Source organism: Mobula birostris, chromosome 5, assembly GCF_030028105.1.
Source record: "Mobula birostris isolate sMobBir1 chromosome 5, sMobBir1.hap1, whole genome shotgun sequence".
Lineage (NCBI taxonomy): Eukaryota > Metazoa > Chordata > Chondrichthyes > Myliobatiformes > Myliobatidae > Mobula > Mobula birostris.
In genome coordinates, this window is record NC_092374.1 from 46,826,720 (window position 1) to 46,844,528 (window position 17,809).

The following is a 17,809-nucleotide window of genomic DNA, read 5'->3' on the forward strand; positions in this document are numbered from 1 at the left end:
GAGCTTATCCCTTCTGCCCCCTTCCCCCCACCCCCAGGCTTAATAACCTTTAAAGAACCACTTTCTATGTAATATTCAAGGAATGCTAAGACCACCTGAAACTACTGTCAATGTCCTCAGTGTCACTGGTGACCAGACAGTGCTGTAACTGATCTACCTACATCAGTGTCAGGAGGGAGAGCGCTGTTGGTGCACGTGCTGGAAATCTGATGTTAAAAATAGAAAATGCTCAAAATGATCAAATCAGAAAGCCTCTTGGAATGTGATATGGATCCAAAATTACTACGAAACTGGGATAAAGAAAAACAAGTTGGTTATAAGTAATAGAAAACGTAGAGGAAGGGTAGATGAGAGCAGGGGAATATCTCTAGTAGGATGAACCGAATGAGGAATTGTGACAATTAAAAGTTACTAATATTGCTAACGGTTGAACTGTGGACTATGCCTAGTCGTTTTTTATTTGCTTTATTTGTTTTTAAATTGTTGATATGTTGTATTATTTTGAATGCCATTGATATCCATCCCAATGCAAAAAGAAACTCCAATTGATGGAGTTCTGAATCAAAACAAATGCTTTAGGTAATCTGGACAGGCAACACTTGGGAGAAAAACAGCGTGAGCATCCTAGTATTTTTCATCAAAATTATTTCCATTAGCCTGATTGGGTTGACTGTTTTATCTTCCCACAGCTGCTGTTAGTAATGCTCTGTATTTCCAGAAGTATTCTTAATAAAGTAAGCTTCTACTTGTGGGTTTGAATCCATTCTACATGTGACAGTTTCAGTTCTGCTGGTTTTCCAGCATGCAACAGGCTATAATTTGACTATCAGATTGCTATACATCTTTTAAGTGGTGGCAGTAGGAAATAATGGGAAAGATTCTTTGGTTAAGCATATTTATACTACATTGATTTGAGATGAAAATGCCATTGAAGCCTTGCCACTGCTAGTTAAATGCTTAAACAAGTTTGGTGGCTTTTTAGTCAGGGTTTTGGAAAATCACTGGGGTATTACACAATATTCTGCAGCAAACAAAGCTAATAGTCATCACTGGAGAATGACCCTTATGTTGGTTAGGGCAAGGATGATAAGGAAACAAAAACAATCTTAACAGTTTAAAGAATGCTTAGTTTGTTTGGCAGCAGTTCCTTAAAACGAGGTTCAGTAAAATATGCTTCCCATGCATTGATAGTCACCAAATGCATCTGTTGAAATGCTGGAGTTATTTTAATGGAATCTGATTGCACAATTTCTGTGCTGCTGATTGTGCAATGCAATATATGTGAAGAAACCTACAGCTTTCTGGAGAATGTAATTTTTTAATCATGTGTCATCTATTTGAGCAAACTTATTAAAAATTTTATTGGACACTCCATTCTTGAAAGGGATTGCAGCCAAGCTCTCACTTTAGACTTCATATCATATAATAAGTAGGAATTCTTAATGGCTTCTGACCTGCATCTTCTGACCTAGTGGTACTGAGGCTGATCCCACTAGAGATGGTAGAGGGGTCCCTTTCTCTTAGAAATTTTTTTCCTGCAATCAGTGGCATGAGGAAGAAGGAAGTTTCTTTACTAATTCTTCCCCCCTCCCTCTCTCACATAGCTGTGGTGATGAGATTATCTATGAATTCCAGCAGTGACTGTTTTGAACAGCTCAGGAATGAGGGAATAGGTAGAGTTACAATGCATTGAAAGCAGTGCAGATGAAATTCTCTGCTTATTTGCACAATCTTCACCTGAATCTTCAGTCTCTGCTTGTAGTTCATATTGATTGGTTGGTTAATTCATTGCTGACTATTAACATAATTGGGTGGCGGAAACATTTAAGAGGAGCTAATAGACAATAGGTTACAGGAAAGTAAAAGTATTGGAATGGAATTTATTGGGAATATTGTGAGAGCCAGCATAAACTGAATGGATCAAATTTTTTCTCTGGATCTTGGATGCATTGATATGTTCAGCCAATATTTAAAATATATGATGCTAAAGGCTTAAAATTTGAAATTGAAAAGAATCTTTTAGGTGGCAGGAGATGGAAACCCAGAATTGTACCCAATGTAGCTTAAATCCTGTATTGGGAAATTATCAGGATCTGTCAGTATGGAATGTTTGAATACTTTCAAAATTCGTAAATGATCAAGAAGAGTTGGAATGGATTTACAAAGAATTGCACTCGCCTGATGAACCTGATTTGAAATTTTCTAACGGATGACTGAAATAGTAGACAGAAATGTCAGTGAATTTAGAAGAAAACTGGATGAAGTCCCTTCTAAAACACTGGTCAAACTTAAAACCAGTGGAGTTAAAGGCAAATTATTGATCTGCCTTGTTAATTGGCTGAATGAATTTCTATTTTAAAACCAGATTTTGGTGATTGATGTTTGCCACTTGATTGTGCCTGTTTAAGTGATCAGATTGAGTTAAACTGCTGCAGGCTCCTGTAATGCATTGGATTGTTTTTGGTTTCTCTTGGCATTTTCTGCATTTATCATCTGAATTTGTTGGTCTTTTATTATGTATTTTTGGGTTTTTTTTTGTGTTAACCACCTGATCCTGTATTGCCACAAGGAATCTCCCTGTTTCTGAGAAGAGGTTTCCAACTCTGAAGCAGACTTCCTTGTCGACATCTTGTCAGCTCATATTGAGGGTCATGCTCTTCCGTTGGTTAACTTTTTCTTCTGTAGTGATAACTTCACTTTTCTGGGTTGTGCTTTCATTTATGTCTAGTGGTGTGTACTTATCAGAATTGCATAAGCTTGCTTGTAATGTTGAATCCTTATTATCTTTCTTTTGTATTTACGGTTTGCACACTGGTTGTCACCCTGTTGGTGTGGTATTTCATTGATTTTGTTACGGTTATTGGATTTATTGAGTATGCTCACAGGAAAATGAATCTCTTTATAGATGATGGCATATATGTACTTAGACAATAAATCCTACTTTGAACTTTGCCCTAAAAATTATTATATATTTTATAAATTGTGAAGGGCAGCAAAGGGATGGTGAGATTTGTTGGTCTAGGAGGACTGGTGCAAGTCATGAAAAATAATTGTATGTCAAGAGGATTAGAATACAAAGGCTTCTGTGTGCTTATGCTATGATACAATGGTTGGAGAGCGGATCTGACACTCACATTTGTTGGTAATCGTGTGAAGTGACTGTTCAATGTCTTTTTCTCCATCACCATCCAAGGTCTAAGGCAAGGATGATGATGGAGAAAGGGGTCCAAATTATGAAACCAAATGATGGGCCATCTGTGGCCTGTGTAAGTATTACAGAATCTTTATTTTGTGTTAGTACTTTGATTTTGTTTTCCAGTTGATACGCATAATCATTTAGACAATTTGTCATGCTTTTTTGTTGATAGAAATCTAAACGATATTTATCTTTGGATTGAAAAGCAGTTGTAATTATTTCCATTTTGAATCTTGCCACTTCGGAGATTTGAGTAAGCACTTTTAGTTGTGAGTGTGCCTGCTGATTTAAGAAATGCACTGAGACTGCATACATTTCAAGTCAAATCTGTTTTTGTGTGTGTTGGTTGAGGGTAGAATATTACATAGGCAACATAAGAACTCTGATCTTTCTGGAAAAGATTGTGTTGTTGGTTCAGATTATTTGTAAAACTAACTTTCAGGACAAAGCAGCCTACTTGATTTGCATTCTGTCATCCTAAATATGCATTCTTCCCACCAGCAGTTACAGACTGGACTGCAGTTAGATAGGATTTTCTTATACTGTAGCATCTTGTAGAGCACAAAAGCAGCAGGTACATGGGAATACAGCCACCAGAAGGTCTTTTCCAGGCATTTTAGAGACTCTTAGATAGGTATGTGGAGCTTAGAAAAGTAGAAGACTATGTGGTAAGGAAATGCTAGGCAGTTTCTAGGGTTACAAGGTTGTCACAACATTGTGGGCCAAAGGGCCCGTAACGTGCTGTAGATTTCAATGATATATGTTCTCTGTAAGCTACTTCCCCTCCTTGACCGTTTTCAGCCTAGCGCTGGCAACCTTCTCTTTCTTTGCTTGCTTCCCTTTTGTACAGATTTTTTCTTGTACTCAGTTTACTGATACTTCTCATGCTCCGCAGTGGCACAGCACTGTAAGTATATGTCCAAGTCAGGATAGCCTTTGATATGAGGGGAACTTGGTGACTTTGCTCATTTACAGTAGTCTGTTTGTCTGAGAAGTGGAGGTTGTGAGTTAGAGAAGGATTTTGTCAAACGTTCAAGTATTTATTTTTCAGTGCTATAAATACAAGCTCTTGAATTATTAACTAGTGCCTTGCTATTTTAAGATTTTTAGCCTAGTATATCCACATCAAAATATTGTGATTGCTAGAAATCTGTAAAGGAAAAAAAAACTAGAATACTTCAATTCTAAAATGCATTCTTTAAAAAGAAAAAAAAACAACCACCTGTATATGCGCGTGCTTCTGAGATGAATAAGATAAAGAGCACTTTTCTGGAGCATGTTGAGGTCAAGAAAAAGGCAGCATTGGAGATTTTGAAAAGCATTGTGTTAGATAAGTCCCTGGGGCTGGATGATATATACCCAATGTTACTGCGGGAAGCAAAGGAAGAGATTGCTAGGGAGTGGACGATGATCTTTGCATTCTCCCTGGACGTTGCAGTTGTACCAGAGGATTAGAGGATGGCAAATGTTATTGCTTTGTTGAAGAAAGGTATAGGGATAATAGTTACAGAAAAGTGAATCTTGCTTATTTATGAGCTTTTTGAGAAGCATCGTCTGATTAGGGATAATCAGCATGGCTTTGTGAGGGGTAGGTCAGGTTATTTCAAGGTGATAATACAAATTGATGAAGGTAGAGTGGTGATGTGTATATGGAGTTCAGTAAGCTATTTGACAAGCTTGCCTCTGGTAGGATCATCCATAAAGTCATTGAGGCTGGATCCATGGAAACTTGGCTGCATGGATTGGGAATTGGCTTGTCCACAGAAGATGGAGTCCTAGTCAACAGAGCTTATTCTACCTAGAGGTCAGTGATTAATGGTGTTCTACCTGGATCTGGTCTGGGACAGGGCCCCTTCTCTTTTACTAAATGACTTGGTAGAGGAAATTGAAAGGTCGGTTAGTTACTTTGCAGATTTCTCAATGGTTGGTGGTGTAGTGAATTGTGTAGAAGGTTGTCATAATCATAGGTTACAATGGGGTAAAGACATAAAGCAAAGCTAGGCAGAGAAGTGGCAGATGGATCAATTTGGAAAATTGTGAAATCAGAATCAGGTTTATTGTCACCGGCATGTGACGTGAAATTTGTTAATTTAGCAGCAGCAGTTCAATGCAATACATAATCTAGCAGAGAGAAAAATAATAATAATAAAATAAAAAGTAATAAATAAACAAGTAAATCAATTACGTGTATTGAATAGATTATTTTAAAATGTGCAAAAACAGAAATGCTGTATATTTTGAAAAAAAGTGAGATAGTGTCCAAAGCTTCAAAATCCACTTAGGAATCGGATGGCAGAGGGGAAGAAGCTGTTCCTGAAGTGCTGAATGTGTGCCTTCAGGCTTCTGTACCTCCTACCTGATGGTAGTAGTGAGAAAAGGGTATGCCCTGGGTGCTGGAGATCTTTAATAATGGATACTGCCTTTCTGAGACACTGCTCCCTAAAGATGTCCTGGGTACTTTGTAGGCTAGTGCCCAAGATGGAACCGACTAAATTTACGTCCCTCTGCAGCTTCTTTCGGTCCTTTGCAGTAGCCTCTCCATACCAGACAGTGATGCAGCCTGTCAGAATGCTCTCCACTGTACAACTATAGAAGTTTTTGAGTGTATTTGTTGACATGCCAAATCGCTTCAAACTCCTAATAAAGTATAGCCGCTGTCTTACCTTCTTTATGACTACATCGATATGTTGGCACCAGGTTAGATCCTCAGGGATCTTGACACTCAGGAACTTGAAACTGCTCACTCTCTCCACTTCTGATCCTTCTATGAGGATTGGTATGTGCTCCTTGGTCTTACCCTTCCTGAAGTCCACAATCAGCTCTTTCATCTTACTGACGTTGAGTGCCAGGTTGTTGCTGCGGCACCATTCCACTAGTTGGCATATCTCACTCCTGTACGCCCTCTCGTCACCACCTGAGATTCTACCAACAACGGTTGTATTGTCAACAAATTTGTAGATGGTAATTGAGCTATGCCTAGCCACACAGTCATGTGTATACAGAGGGTAGAGCAATGGGCTAAGCACACACCTCTGAGGTGCGCCAGTGTTGATCGTGTTATCATCAATCTGCACAGATTGTGGTCTTCCGGTTAGGAAGTCAAGGATCCAATTACAGAGGGAAGTACAGAGTCCCAGGTTCTGCAACTTCTCAATCAGGATGGTGAGAATCATGGTATTAAATGCTGAGCTATTAAGTTATACACTTCGGGAAAGTTGAACTTGGAGGAGTACAAAGTTAATGTTAGGATGCTTCCTGGGTTGTGAGGAAAGGTCAAGCATGCTAGTGCTTTTCTCTTTGGAGCAACAGAAGGTAAGAGGTGATTTGATCGAGTGTTTAGGACATAGAGTGAGCAGCCAGAACCTTTTTCCCAGGACAGCAGTGGCCAATACCAAGGAACATCCTTTTAAATTGAATGGAGGAAAGTTTAGGTGAACTGTTAGAGGTGAGCTTTCTCTACAGAGAGTGGTAGGTAGCTGGAATGCACTGCCATGAGTGGTGGTAGAGGTAAATACATTAGGTCTATTTAAGAGTCTCTTGGGCACATGGATGGAAGTAAAATGGAGGGTTATGGGCTCTGTAAGAGGGAAGGGTTAGATTAATTGTGGAGTACATTCATATAAGTTGACACAACATGAGCTGAATGGCCCATACTGTGCTGTTGTTTTGTCGTCTTTAAAACAATTTTACAATTACTGTATGTCTGTAAATTGAAGAGTATGGATTGAAGAACATTTGACAGATCTGCAGGCTCAAAGTATAATCTAAATTAATCTTGTACTTTTAAGATGCTTGTGGTGCTTTAAATTTATAAACTGTTATTTTATTGTTGCAACAGAATGATACTGATTCATAGTTCTCCTGTACAAACAACCTTTGATTATTTTACCTTGGTCTTATTAATAGATTAAAGTTTTTAAAGCTTATCTTCATAAAGCAATCATCACAAATGCATGTAGGAGAGTGGAAATAAACTGCCAAAGAATAAACATGATAAGAATGCTTTTTTTTAAAGGTGAAGCTTCTGACTTTGACCTTATTTGCCAGTGCTACAGTTCTTCAGATTAGCATGCGAGTCCTGGACTGCCCCTGGATTTAACCTTTTGGTTCTCCCCCCTTTTTTGCTGCTTAAGGTATTCCATAAAACTTTGACCAACCATTTGGTCCTCCACGTGTGAGTTGATACCACTCTTATTTGATAATGCTCCAAAGGTTGTCTGTCTGTTAGGTTAAATACACTACTCTGATTCCCTGTTGGTGCTGCTCTGCAGAGAGCTGATTAATTGTAACACAGTTAGTCCTGCCATATGAACACTTGAGGGTCCATACACTATTGAAATCTCTGCACGTGAACTGCTGTGCGCACGATTCTCTGGACTGTTGGGACCTATAAAGAAAGGGGGCAGTTAAGCAGTGGGGGTTTTGAGGCGCAGTCAGTAGCTTCCCTCACATCAGCAATAAGTGATGAGAGGAACTGTTGGATTCAAGCAGTATCTATGCGCACATGGAGCATGTACTGACAGTCTCCACCAAAGGGCTATACTTACTGTGCTGAACAGGGTGCAGCCCTGAGCTCCGTATCTCAGCTGTGAGCAGTCATGCTGTTCACCAGAGCTCGCCAACGGCATCCCTCGCAGGCGGCTGCTGCATGATGCTTTGGTTCGTGCCAGACTGAGCCATTGGAGGATGAGGTCATTCCATTGCAAACGTATCAGTTAATGGCGAGGGCTCACATTCTCCCAACTAGGCACCTGGTATGTCTTGCGCAGCAGCATTATCAGTAACACATACAATTCATTTGAACACTGATTCCACTTGGTCTCCTGTCCCTGGGAATAAATAGCATTTACAGCTGAGTGTTCTTTTGTCAGTAGTTTCATTATATATTTGTTTTCATAGGAATCAGATTAACTGAGGAGTTAGTTACTCGTTTATACACTTTGTGCGATGGGATTAGCACTGCCATCTCTTCCCCAAGTAGAGTGTAGTAACATGTGGAAGCACAGTGTAGTTTCAGGGATATTATTAGTTTACATCACTTCTGTGTATCTTCGAAAAAGTGACTGTGTATTTCAGTTTTCTTTTTCAATTGCCGTATTGGACAAATTGAAGCCCACCTTACCCTGATCTAGTTTATTTTCAATCAGCATTGTGGTACAGTGGGATAGATTGGTCGAGGATCTTGTTCTCATGGATGTTAAGTGAAAGATCCTCCCCCTTGGATGCTTTGGTGCACAAGTCAATGATGGCTCGGGGCTCAACCTCTGAGCAGGTGCAAAGGCAAGCATCATCTACACACTGCACTGCTTCTATAGTATAACTCCATTCACTGAAGTCCAAAGTCAAACAAGACTCTCTCATTGTCTCAACAATTTGCTTAGTTTTTTTTTACTATATTTTTGCATCGCACCTCCAACAAACTCCTCGTGGGAGTGGGGCTTATCTCAGATCCAATGGGAAAGTGCTCAGTCTGCTGTCACTACATGACAAAACCACGTTCAAACCAAATCTCAGTAGCTGATGTGCAGCAGCAGATGATTATAACATTTCTTGGCTGAGCTCCATGCCTTCATTGACTCATTCACAGAAGCATGGGGGAGGGACATACCTTAAGCAGTTAAGTACAGGAGTTGAGATGTCAGCTGCACAAGTCGCTGGTGAGACCACACTTGGGGTATTGTGCTGTAAAAAAGATGTCGTAAAGGTGCAGGAAGTTTTAATTGAGGATGTTACTTGGATTGGAGGCATACAGCTGTAATGTGTAAGACATCTGGACAGGGTACATGTATGGAAAAGACAAAGAGAATAATGGGCCAAATACAGACTAATGAGACCAGCACAAATGGACATCCTAGATGGTAAGTTGTGCCAATGGATCTGTTTCCACCCTGTTAGAACTCTTTGACTTTACAAGATCCTTAACAAAGCTGCTGTCCTAAACAATGCTACCCTCTGAAATTAAAGGGGCAGCATTTCACAGCTAAATGCTAGAAAATGTATCTTTTATTCCAGGAGCCAACTCTCAGCTGAGGCATGGATTGTGAAATTCTGTTTTTAACTGAAATGGGTAGTTGGGAGTAACATTAAGGAAAAAAAGTTTAGAAGCTACTTTATAGTTTAATTTGATTTTTGACAATGTCTGTTTACAGTCTCTTACATTAAAATACAAGGACTTTCAACAGATTTTTTTTTTCTTGGTACTTTTCTTTCTGGCACTCATAAGATTTGATTCTTTTCCAGAGATTCACAAGCAAGAAAGTCAGAAGAAAGGAATTCAGTTGTATGACACACCCTATGAACCTGAAGAGAATGGAGCTTCAGACACAGAGAGTGTTGATAGTTACCTAAGAGAAAGCAGATTGCCGCAAGGTGACGCCAGGCCTGCAGAGGAATATGACCAACCGTGGGAATGGAATGTTACAGTCCCACCCTTTTCAGGTCTGTGTTTAAGTTTGATTTTAGATCTGCATGTCAGCTTTGGGGAGGCTTGGAGTGTCATTTCTCTAGTAGTGGCAAATAATAATGGGTTAAAGGTGGCATTGCATGATTCTTTTGGATTATAATATCAAGAGTATACAGCAAATTCACTTTCTAACGAGACCAGCAAAACAGTCATCAAAGCCTGCCTTTTCAATGCTTTTGGACTTGCGCCAGTGTTCAAACTGACTGGCACTTTTCTGCTGCGCACCTCATGGACTTGTATCAGTGGGTGTCTGTCCTCCCTCATTTCCAGGCAAAGGTTCCCTGCTAATCACTAAAACAGCATCAAGATGCCAGTGCAGATAACCCAAACCTGGAACTAACAAGGATTTGGATTGTGCACACAGGTGTGAGATATAAAGGGTAATTTGATTTTGCTTTTCTGCTGACACAGACAGTACATGACATATAGGTTGGAGAATTGAGAAATGGAATATAATGTCCCTGTGCCTACTTCAGTTGGACTGATGGCAACAGAGCCTTACAAATTTACAATTGGAATATTAGTTTATTCATGTGGTAGTAAATGTTTGATTTGTTTTCTTCTACATTTTGAGGGCAGAGATAAAGGTAAATGGTAAGATTTGTTATAACACCAGTTAATGAGTTTCACAGTCATTAAGTACAACGTTGAACAATTTGGGAGTAAGAAATATTCCTGTTTTCACACATTGAATAAGATTGTGCCTGCCAGCTTCATGAAAGACCATGAGGGAGGGGAGAGATCCAATTGGCAATGGAGGACTTTGGCAGAGTAGACTCTGAGTATGATCACAGATAGGTAGGAAATTTATATAGATTGATGAAAAAACTAAACAGGAAGCTGTCTTAAGGAAGAGCAACACCTAATACTCTCCAGGAGGCGCTAGTGGGAAAAGAAAGCTCTTTAATTAACTCTGGAACCACACTTAATGCTTGAGTTAAGACTGTGTGCCGAGTTTAAGGCCCATGCCTTTTACAGATGGAGTATTAATTTCACACAAGTGATTTCAATTGCACGTGTAAGTAAACTTGCATCACAGAATGGGAAATGGGAGTGATTGCAGTAGCAGCATGAGCCTCATTGTTCAGCTGCTTAGACATTTGCTTCATACAATCTTGTGAACACAGTTAATACTTTACACAAGTTGAAAAATAGTAATGCCAGCTGGAAACCGAAATGATTTCATCACATAGGTGCTAATATGAGCAACATGTATGGTTTAGAGTTTTGTTGGGACCTGCAAAAGCACTGTAAGCAGCTGCGGTGTGAAGGCTAATTAGCCTGCTGCTAAAATTTAGTAATGCCTTGTGCATTACTGACCAAGCATCCTTCCTGGGTATAACACATGAAGAAAACTGGGTAAGGCATGAGCCCACCACTGAGCATCAGAAGAGCAGAGGGGTATGAAGGCGAAGGACTGAAGACCACAAATGAAGCCACTCTGTAGACGGTTTGGGTATGGTTTGACTGTTGGGGTCCATTCTTTGGAGTGGTATAGCAGGCATATTTGGGTTAGTAGAGTATCAAAGTTATGCTTCTGAAGTCCCCTGTCTATAAAAATGTCTGTATTAAAGTGCGATCACAGATTTATAGCATATCAAAATCTGGTTGCCTTTTCATGCTGAAATATGAATGACATACTGTGATAATTTTGATTACTCCTTTGTATGGTTTGTCATTACCAACTTCAAGTAACTTTAGGTGTTCCTGGTATCTTCAATCTGCATGCAAGGAAATCACACGACCGGATTCTGTTATCAAAAATAGCTTGGGCATTACAGGAATTATTTGCCAGTTCCGGTAAACTCACCTAGTTTGTATTTGTATAATGAATCTAAGTTCAGTAGCTTGATTTTCTTTTGTTTACAATGAGAAACCAAGGTGATATTTGGTAGTTTGGGCAGAATATGATGATTGATGATTAAAGAAAAACAGCTTAATTAAGCAATAGTTTGAATTAAATGTTGTTTGAAGTTTGATTGTATTAAGTGATATTTACCTGTTCGTTATCCCTTTAGTCTCAAGCACAAAGCTAAATATCTGGGCTACTTTTGATGTTGTGCAGAGTATTTAAAACAAAACATTTCTGACAAATACCCATGCTGCAGTTTACAGCCCATTCCTATATTTACAGTCTCACTGAGGACCTCCACTCAAGGAAAGAGTACTTTAGCTGCTTCATGATTAAGGAACATCACACAGCATTTCCAAAATGGATTGGCTCAGGTTTCAGGCTTCTGAAAACTTAGGACATGGAAGATAGTTTCAGCATAGAGAATTCCAGAAATTCACCATGTCCTGCAAGAAATTTATACACTCTGTCTTAAATGACTACACTTTTATCCTCTTTGAGACTTTTCCACTTTTGAAAATATTATATTCTGTTCATTTAGAAATACAGTACAAGATAGGCCCTTCCAGCACAATGAACTGCACTGCCCGCTTACTTAACACCAGCCTAATCACAGGTCAGTTTACAATGACTCCTCAACCTACTAACCAGTATATCTTTGAACTGTAGGAGGAAACCAGAGCACCCAGAGGAAATCCACGTGGTCACGCGGAGAACGTACAAACTGCTTGTATACAGCGCTGGAATTGAACTCGGAACACTGGAATGGCCCGAGTTGTAATAGTGCCACACTAACTGCTGCACTATTGTGGACTTTCTCATCCTCTCTTGTGATAATACATCTTTCAATAAGATTACCCATCATTCTTCCAAACTCTAAAGAATACAGAATCAATTTCTTTGGCCACTCATGATATATTAACCCTTCATACTAGGAATCAGTCTGATAAATCTTTTTTGACTGCCTCCTGATTCTGGTATTCCTTTCCTTTAGTAAGACAGCCAAGCTCTGCACTGTAGTCCAGGTCACCCAGATTTCTCTGTACTTTGCTTTATTTCTCCAGTTAGATAATATTTCCCTTTTGATTCTACTTTCTGAAGTGCATGACCTCATACATTCAGAAATTAAACCCTATTTGCCAATATTTCACCTACTCATTCTATCCATATCCTGTGCATGGACCAAGTAGTAAGGGTAGCATTGAACATTTGCAGAACTTTGTCATTGGGAAAAACTTCCGTGATTCGTACAAAACATGGCTACTATCACAGTTTTTGGAGAGCAGTTATCATAACTTGGAACTTCAGAATTTCAGCATAATGCATCATTACACTGGTTATGTTCCCCAGCAACTTCATTGACCTTCTCTTTGTAATATGCTGACGACCGCATTGATCACGTCTCCCCTGGTAATAGGATTTAGATGTTTTCAGTGTGGACCAACATATGGAAAGAAATTGCACACATGCCTCATGCAGTACCCATCTCAACCAAGAAACAACATGTCCTCGTGGTCTGTAGTGGCATTGCTCACACATTCCCTCCATGATAAATAACTTGGAATTTATTGCTGTCCAGTAACTTGACTGAATCTTCTTTCTTAACAACAGATATAAGAGAAGGCTGCAGGCTAGCTTTATGGCAGCTAGCATCCTGGTTAAGTAAAGTATAGGTGGCATATTAACAGATGAGTGAGTGGGAGGTATATATGTAAAACATTTCAAATATAATTTCGGCTTGCCATGAAACCACCCACTCTTGATTTTATTGGAGTCAAGTGCCTCAAATGTAAAAGGAATATTTTGATAATTGAAGATATTAATACATTTGTAGAGCATGAAAGTCAATTTCAATACAGATGGAATAAATGAACATTATCTTTAGAGATAGAAAGCGAAGGGGTGTATATGTACAAGTCACTAAAATAAATGCTTCATTTAGATGACTAATAAAGCAGGTCAGCCATTGAAATCTTAAGGGTGCTCAGGTTGGTTACAAGGTGCTTTCCCCGGCATTTAGGAAACTAAATGCAGATTGGGCAGCTGCTTTACAGAGTACCTGCATTCAATCTGCAAACACAATTCTGGAGTTGCACGCACGCAGGTGCTGATTATCCTCACTGAGGTCCCTTACCTTACAGCCAGCGATCAGGTCAGGTTCCTGTCTCACCACTCCCCCCCGCCCCCCTTCTCTTTATGCTAACTGTCTCCCTCCTCCACTTTCAATCCTAATGCAGGTTTTCAACCCAAAATGTTAATGCTTTATTTCCTACCACAGATGCTGTGTGACCCATTGAGTTCCTCCAGCGGAAGCATGTTGCTTCAGATTCCAGCATCTGCAGTCTCTTGTGCCATCTGAATTTCAAGTTACCTGTCACTTTAGTTCTTCATTGTACTCCCAGTCTGACATATATATCTGTGACCTGCAGCACTGTTCTTAAGAGGCTTAATGCTAGCTTGGGGAACAGCGTCCCATCTTCCTGTGTTGAATTTTTGGGTAACATGCAGAACTGATCAGTTCTGATGTAGGATATTCATTTGTAACGTTAACCATTTTTCCATCTCTGACACCTGTCTAATTGGCTGGATCATTATTATAATTCTGACCTGTATTTTACAGCTTTTAATCGCCCCTCTGCTCATTCCTCTCTATCTTCTTTCATCTCCCTGTTGATCAAATGGATTCTTCAGTGACTTTTCACCATGCCAACTCCAGCCTCGCGTAAAACCAACGTAAAACCAACCTTTTTCTTTTTTCCAGTTTTGACAAAGGACCTTCAGTTTAAAACATAATTCTTTTTCTCTTTTACAATGTTTTCTCTTTTAATTTAATGATGCATCCACTTCAGGCCATTTTTCTTATCACCTAGAAGATGATATTTCTCAGCACTCAAAAATATTGAAGATAAATAGTAGAAGCTCTAGATTCACAAGTGAGCTGGATTTTGAAGCACTATTTGTGGTAATAGACAAAGCAGGGGTGCTTTTTTCATACCTAATAATCTAGGTTGTATACACCTCTTATTACTGCATATCACGATTTTGGACTACTCCCTGTCTACATACCACCCAATCCCAGGATCTGTGATTACCTTCACTTCCAAGGATGTTTCTGACTCTCAAACCTCCTGATCTCCTCCCAACTCATTATATGCTTTGGTTTGGTTGGCCAACCTGTGTGTCAACATGGCCTGTCTGGAGGAAAGTTACCAAGAAAATTATTTTGTTTATACATTAGAGAAATCTATTCTTTGTGTACATGGTAAAAATGTTCTGATAAACGAGATCTATATAATAACACTTAGTTTTTGCTTTTCGTGAGGGATAGGGTACGGACTTCATTTTGATAGCAAATAAAACATCACGCTACCAAGCTGTTGGCAGTGGCACCAAGTCTGCAATGGCATTTAGAGGTCAAACTCCTCTCAGTAATATGACAAATTCTGTGCTGCTCAATTTCAAAACAAGCTGAAATATTGAAGCACTCTGGATTCAAGCTCCCACCCAACTTCAAGTTCCTGACACTTAGTCTGGTTTTTACCTGACCTATACTTTTGTCCACCACTGCAGCTGCAAGCCTGCCAAAATTTAAGACCCCAGTGTCTCTGACATAATTTAGAAGTTCAAAGTAAATTTATTATCAAAGTACAAATACGTTACCATATACAACCCTGAGATTTGTTTTCTTGTGGGCATTCACAGTAAATACAAAGAAACAGAATGAAAAACTGCACAGTTTTTAGTCAGGCAAACAACTAATGTGCAAAAGACAATAAACTATACAAATACAAAAAGAAAAAGATCCAAAATAATGGTAATAAATAAATGAGCAATAAATATCAAGGCCATCAGTTGTATAGTCCTTGAAAGTGAGTCCATGGTTGTGACTCAGTTCAGTGAGTGAAGTTATCCCCTCTGGTTCAAGAGTCTGATGGTTGAGGTTCCCGTACCTGGTGGTGACCTGAGGCTGCTGTACCTCCTTCCTGATGGCAGCCGTGAGAAGAGAGCATGGCCTGAATGGTGAGGGTCCTTGATGATGGATACTGCTTTCCTCCGATAACACCCCTTGTGGATGTGCTCAGTGATGGGAAGGGATTTACCTGCGATGCACTGCTTTTTGTAGCTTTTTCCATTTGAGGGCATTGGCATTTCCATACCCAGCTGTGATGCAACCAGTCTGGATGTTCTCCACTGTCATTCTACAGAGGTTTATCAAAGTATTAGATGATGTGCTGAATCTTCGTAAACTTCCAAGAAAGTAGAGACATTGTCGTGTCTTCTTTGTAGTGGTAGTTATTTGCTGCACTCAGGACAGATCCTCGGAAATGATAACGGCAAGGAATTCAAAGTTTGTTGACCCTTTTCATTTCTGATCCTCTGATGAGGACTGCCTCGTGGACCTTCAGGAGGTTTCCTCTTCTTGTCAATAAATCAGCTCTTTGGTTTTGCTGACATTGAGCCACAACAATTCTCAATCTCTCTACTGTATGCTGATTCAGGCTTTGATGATGACACCAGCCAATAGTAGTGTTGTGTTGTCACTAAACTTAAATATGGCCTTGAGCTGTACTACTAAGCACACAACCTTGTGGTGCACCCGAATGTGATTGTTGAGGAGTTGTTGTAACCAATCTGAACTGACCGAGATCTTCAAGTGAGGAAATCGAGGGTCCAATTACACAAGGAGATATTGAGGCCGATGTCTTGGAGCTTATTGATTAGTTTTGTGAGGTTAATAGTGTTGAATGCTGAGCTGTGGTGAATGAGGTGCATCCTGATGCTTCCATCTTCACTATCCAGTAGTCCAGGGTTCAGTGAAGAGCCAGTGAAATGGCATCTGTTGTGACAGTAATTTCACAATTTCACAACTTCTCAACAGGAGATATTGAATACCGTCCATTTCGTGGCAAACAGGATTTAAAGGGCACTGGGGTAGCACATGACATTTGCAACACACTCAATTGTACATAGCCAACCTAATAAGTTCACTGTCATCCTTAACCATAGACAGAGGGTACAGTGTACTTCACATCCTCTCCTCAAATCCATAGCACACACTAAATTGCATTGAATTATTTTGTTGATATTAAAAATGGGACATGAATGACCTTTTGAACTAAGCATTTCTGGAAATAGTTAATTGTGACATTGCAGTTCATGGGTCTTAAGCTGAACAACTGATGACAAAACATGGCCTCAGAGTAAAATTCCAGTCCTTTGTTTTGGACCCACAGTGAGTATGGCTGTTTTTTTTTAAGCTACTATTTATTCTGCGTGTAAATGTCAATGCCTAGACTGAGGCTTTGTTGGTTTAGTTCAAAATCCCACTTGAGCATGTGTAGCAGGTTTTTGTATTGGATAGTGATTCTATTTGTGCAGAGTTTGTAGGTTCCAGTGACAGATCTGCCAAAAGGGAGATGGGAAGTAAGCGTTACACTGTGAATTGACTGAAATTAACAAACAAAACTAACAGAATGAATGCTTTTTATAAATATTAATTTTATTTTAATGAATATTAGGAGAAAGAAGTGAACTGTAAATGTCTGGTGATTCTAAACAGTTCTTAAGCAGAGTTTTGGTGTGGTAGGATAAAAGCCCAGTTTTCTTGTAATTAAAAGCCTTAAATTGTGAAGATGCACTTTATAGGCAACCCTTCAGATGTAAAAGCAATATTTTGACAATGAGCTATTTGCAGAACAGGAATGATGAAAGATCAATTTCAATACAGACGGAAGGAATAAGCAGGCTACATTATCCTTGGAGAAAGAAAGCGATCAAAGGGTCCTTATTTGCATTTTTAAAGTAGGTTAAAAGGTACTAAAAATAATCATAGAGCTACAGAATTGCTGCCTTATAGGAGAATAATTGAGTCATCATGTCCATTCTGGCTCATGTAACAACATTCCAGCTCGTCCCTTCCCCTGCCCCTTCCCCCCATTCCTTCAAATCCTTTCAGGTTCTTGTCCAGCCCTTTTGAAGTCTCCTTCCACTGCTTGACTAAGTCCAGCCTTTACCCACTTCATCTTTATTTTTTGAAAGGATCTTTATGTCACTTTTGGTTCTTTTGGCAGTCACTTTTAATCCATGTTTCCTTATTCTTGTCCACCTCTGCTAATTGGAATAGTTTCCCTATCAGCTCGTGCCTGCGCACCTTGTGTTTTTTTTAATAACTCTATCACATCTCCTTGCAATTCTCCTTTTCTGAGCTTCCCAATCTACCCATGCAACCAGTCACTCAGCCCTGAAATCACTCTCTTCAATAATGCCTTTACATCTTTCCCACAGTATGACACCCAAA

At 39.5% G+C, this 17,809-nt stretch overlaps 1 protein-coding gene across 1 annotated transcript in view; it reads left to right on the forward strand.

Annotated features, from left to right (window-relative positions):
• Positions 1-17,809, forward strand: part of LOC140197243 (SH2 domain-containing adapter protein F-like) — a 110,049-nt gene that overhangs the window by 48,179 nt on the left and 44,061 nt on the right. The window contains exon 3 of the mRNA XM_072257169.1: positions 9,437-9,634. Coding sequence (XP_072113270.1) covers positions 9,437-9,634 — 198 coding nt within the window. The remainder of the gene's footprint in view (positions 1-9,436; positions 9,635-17,809) is intronic.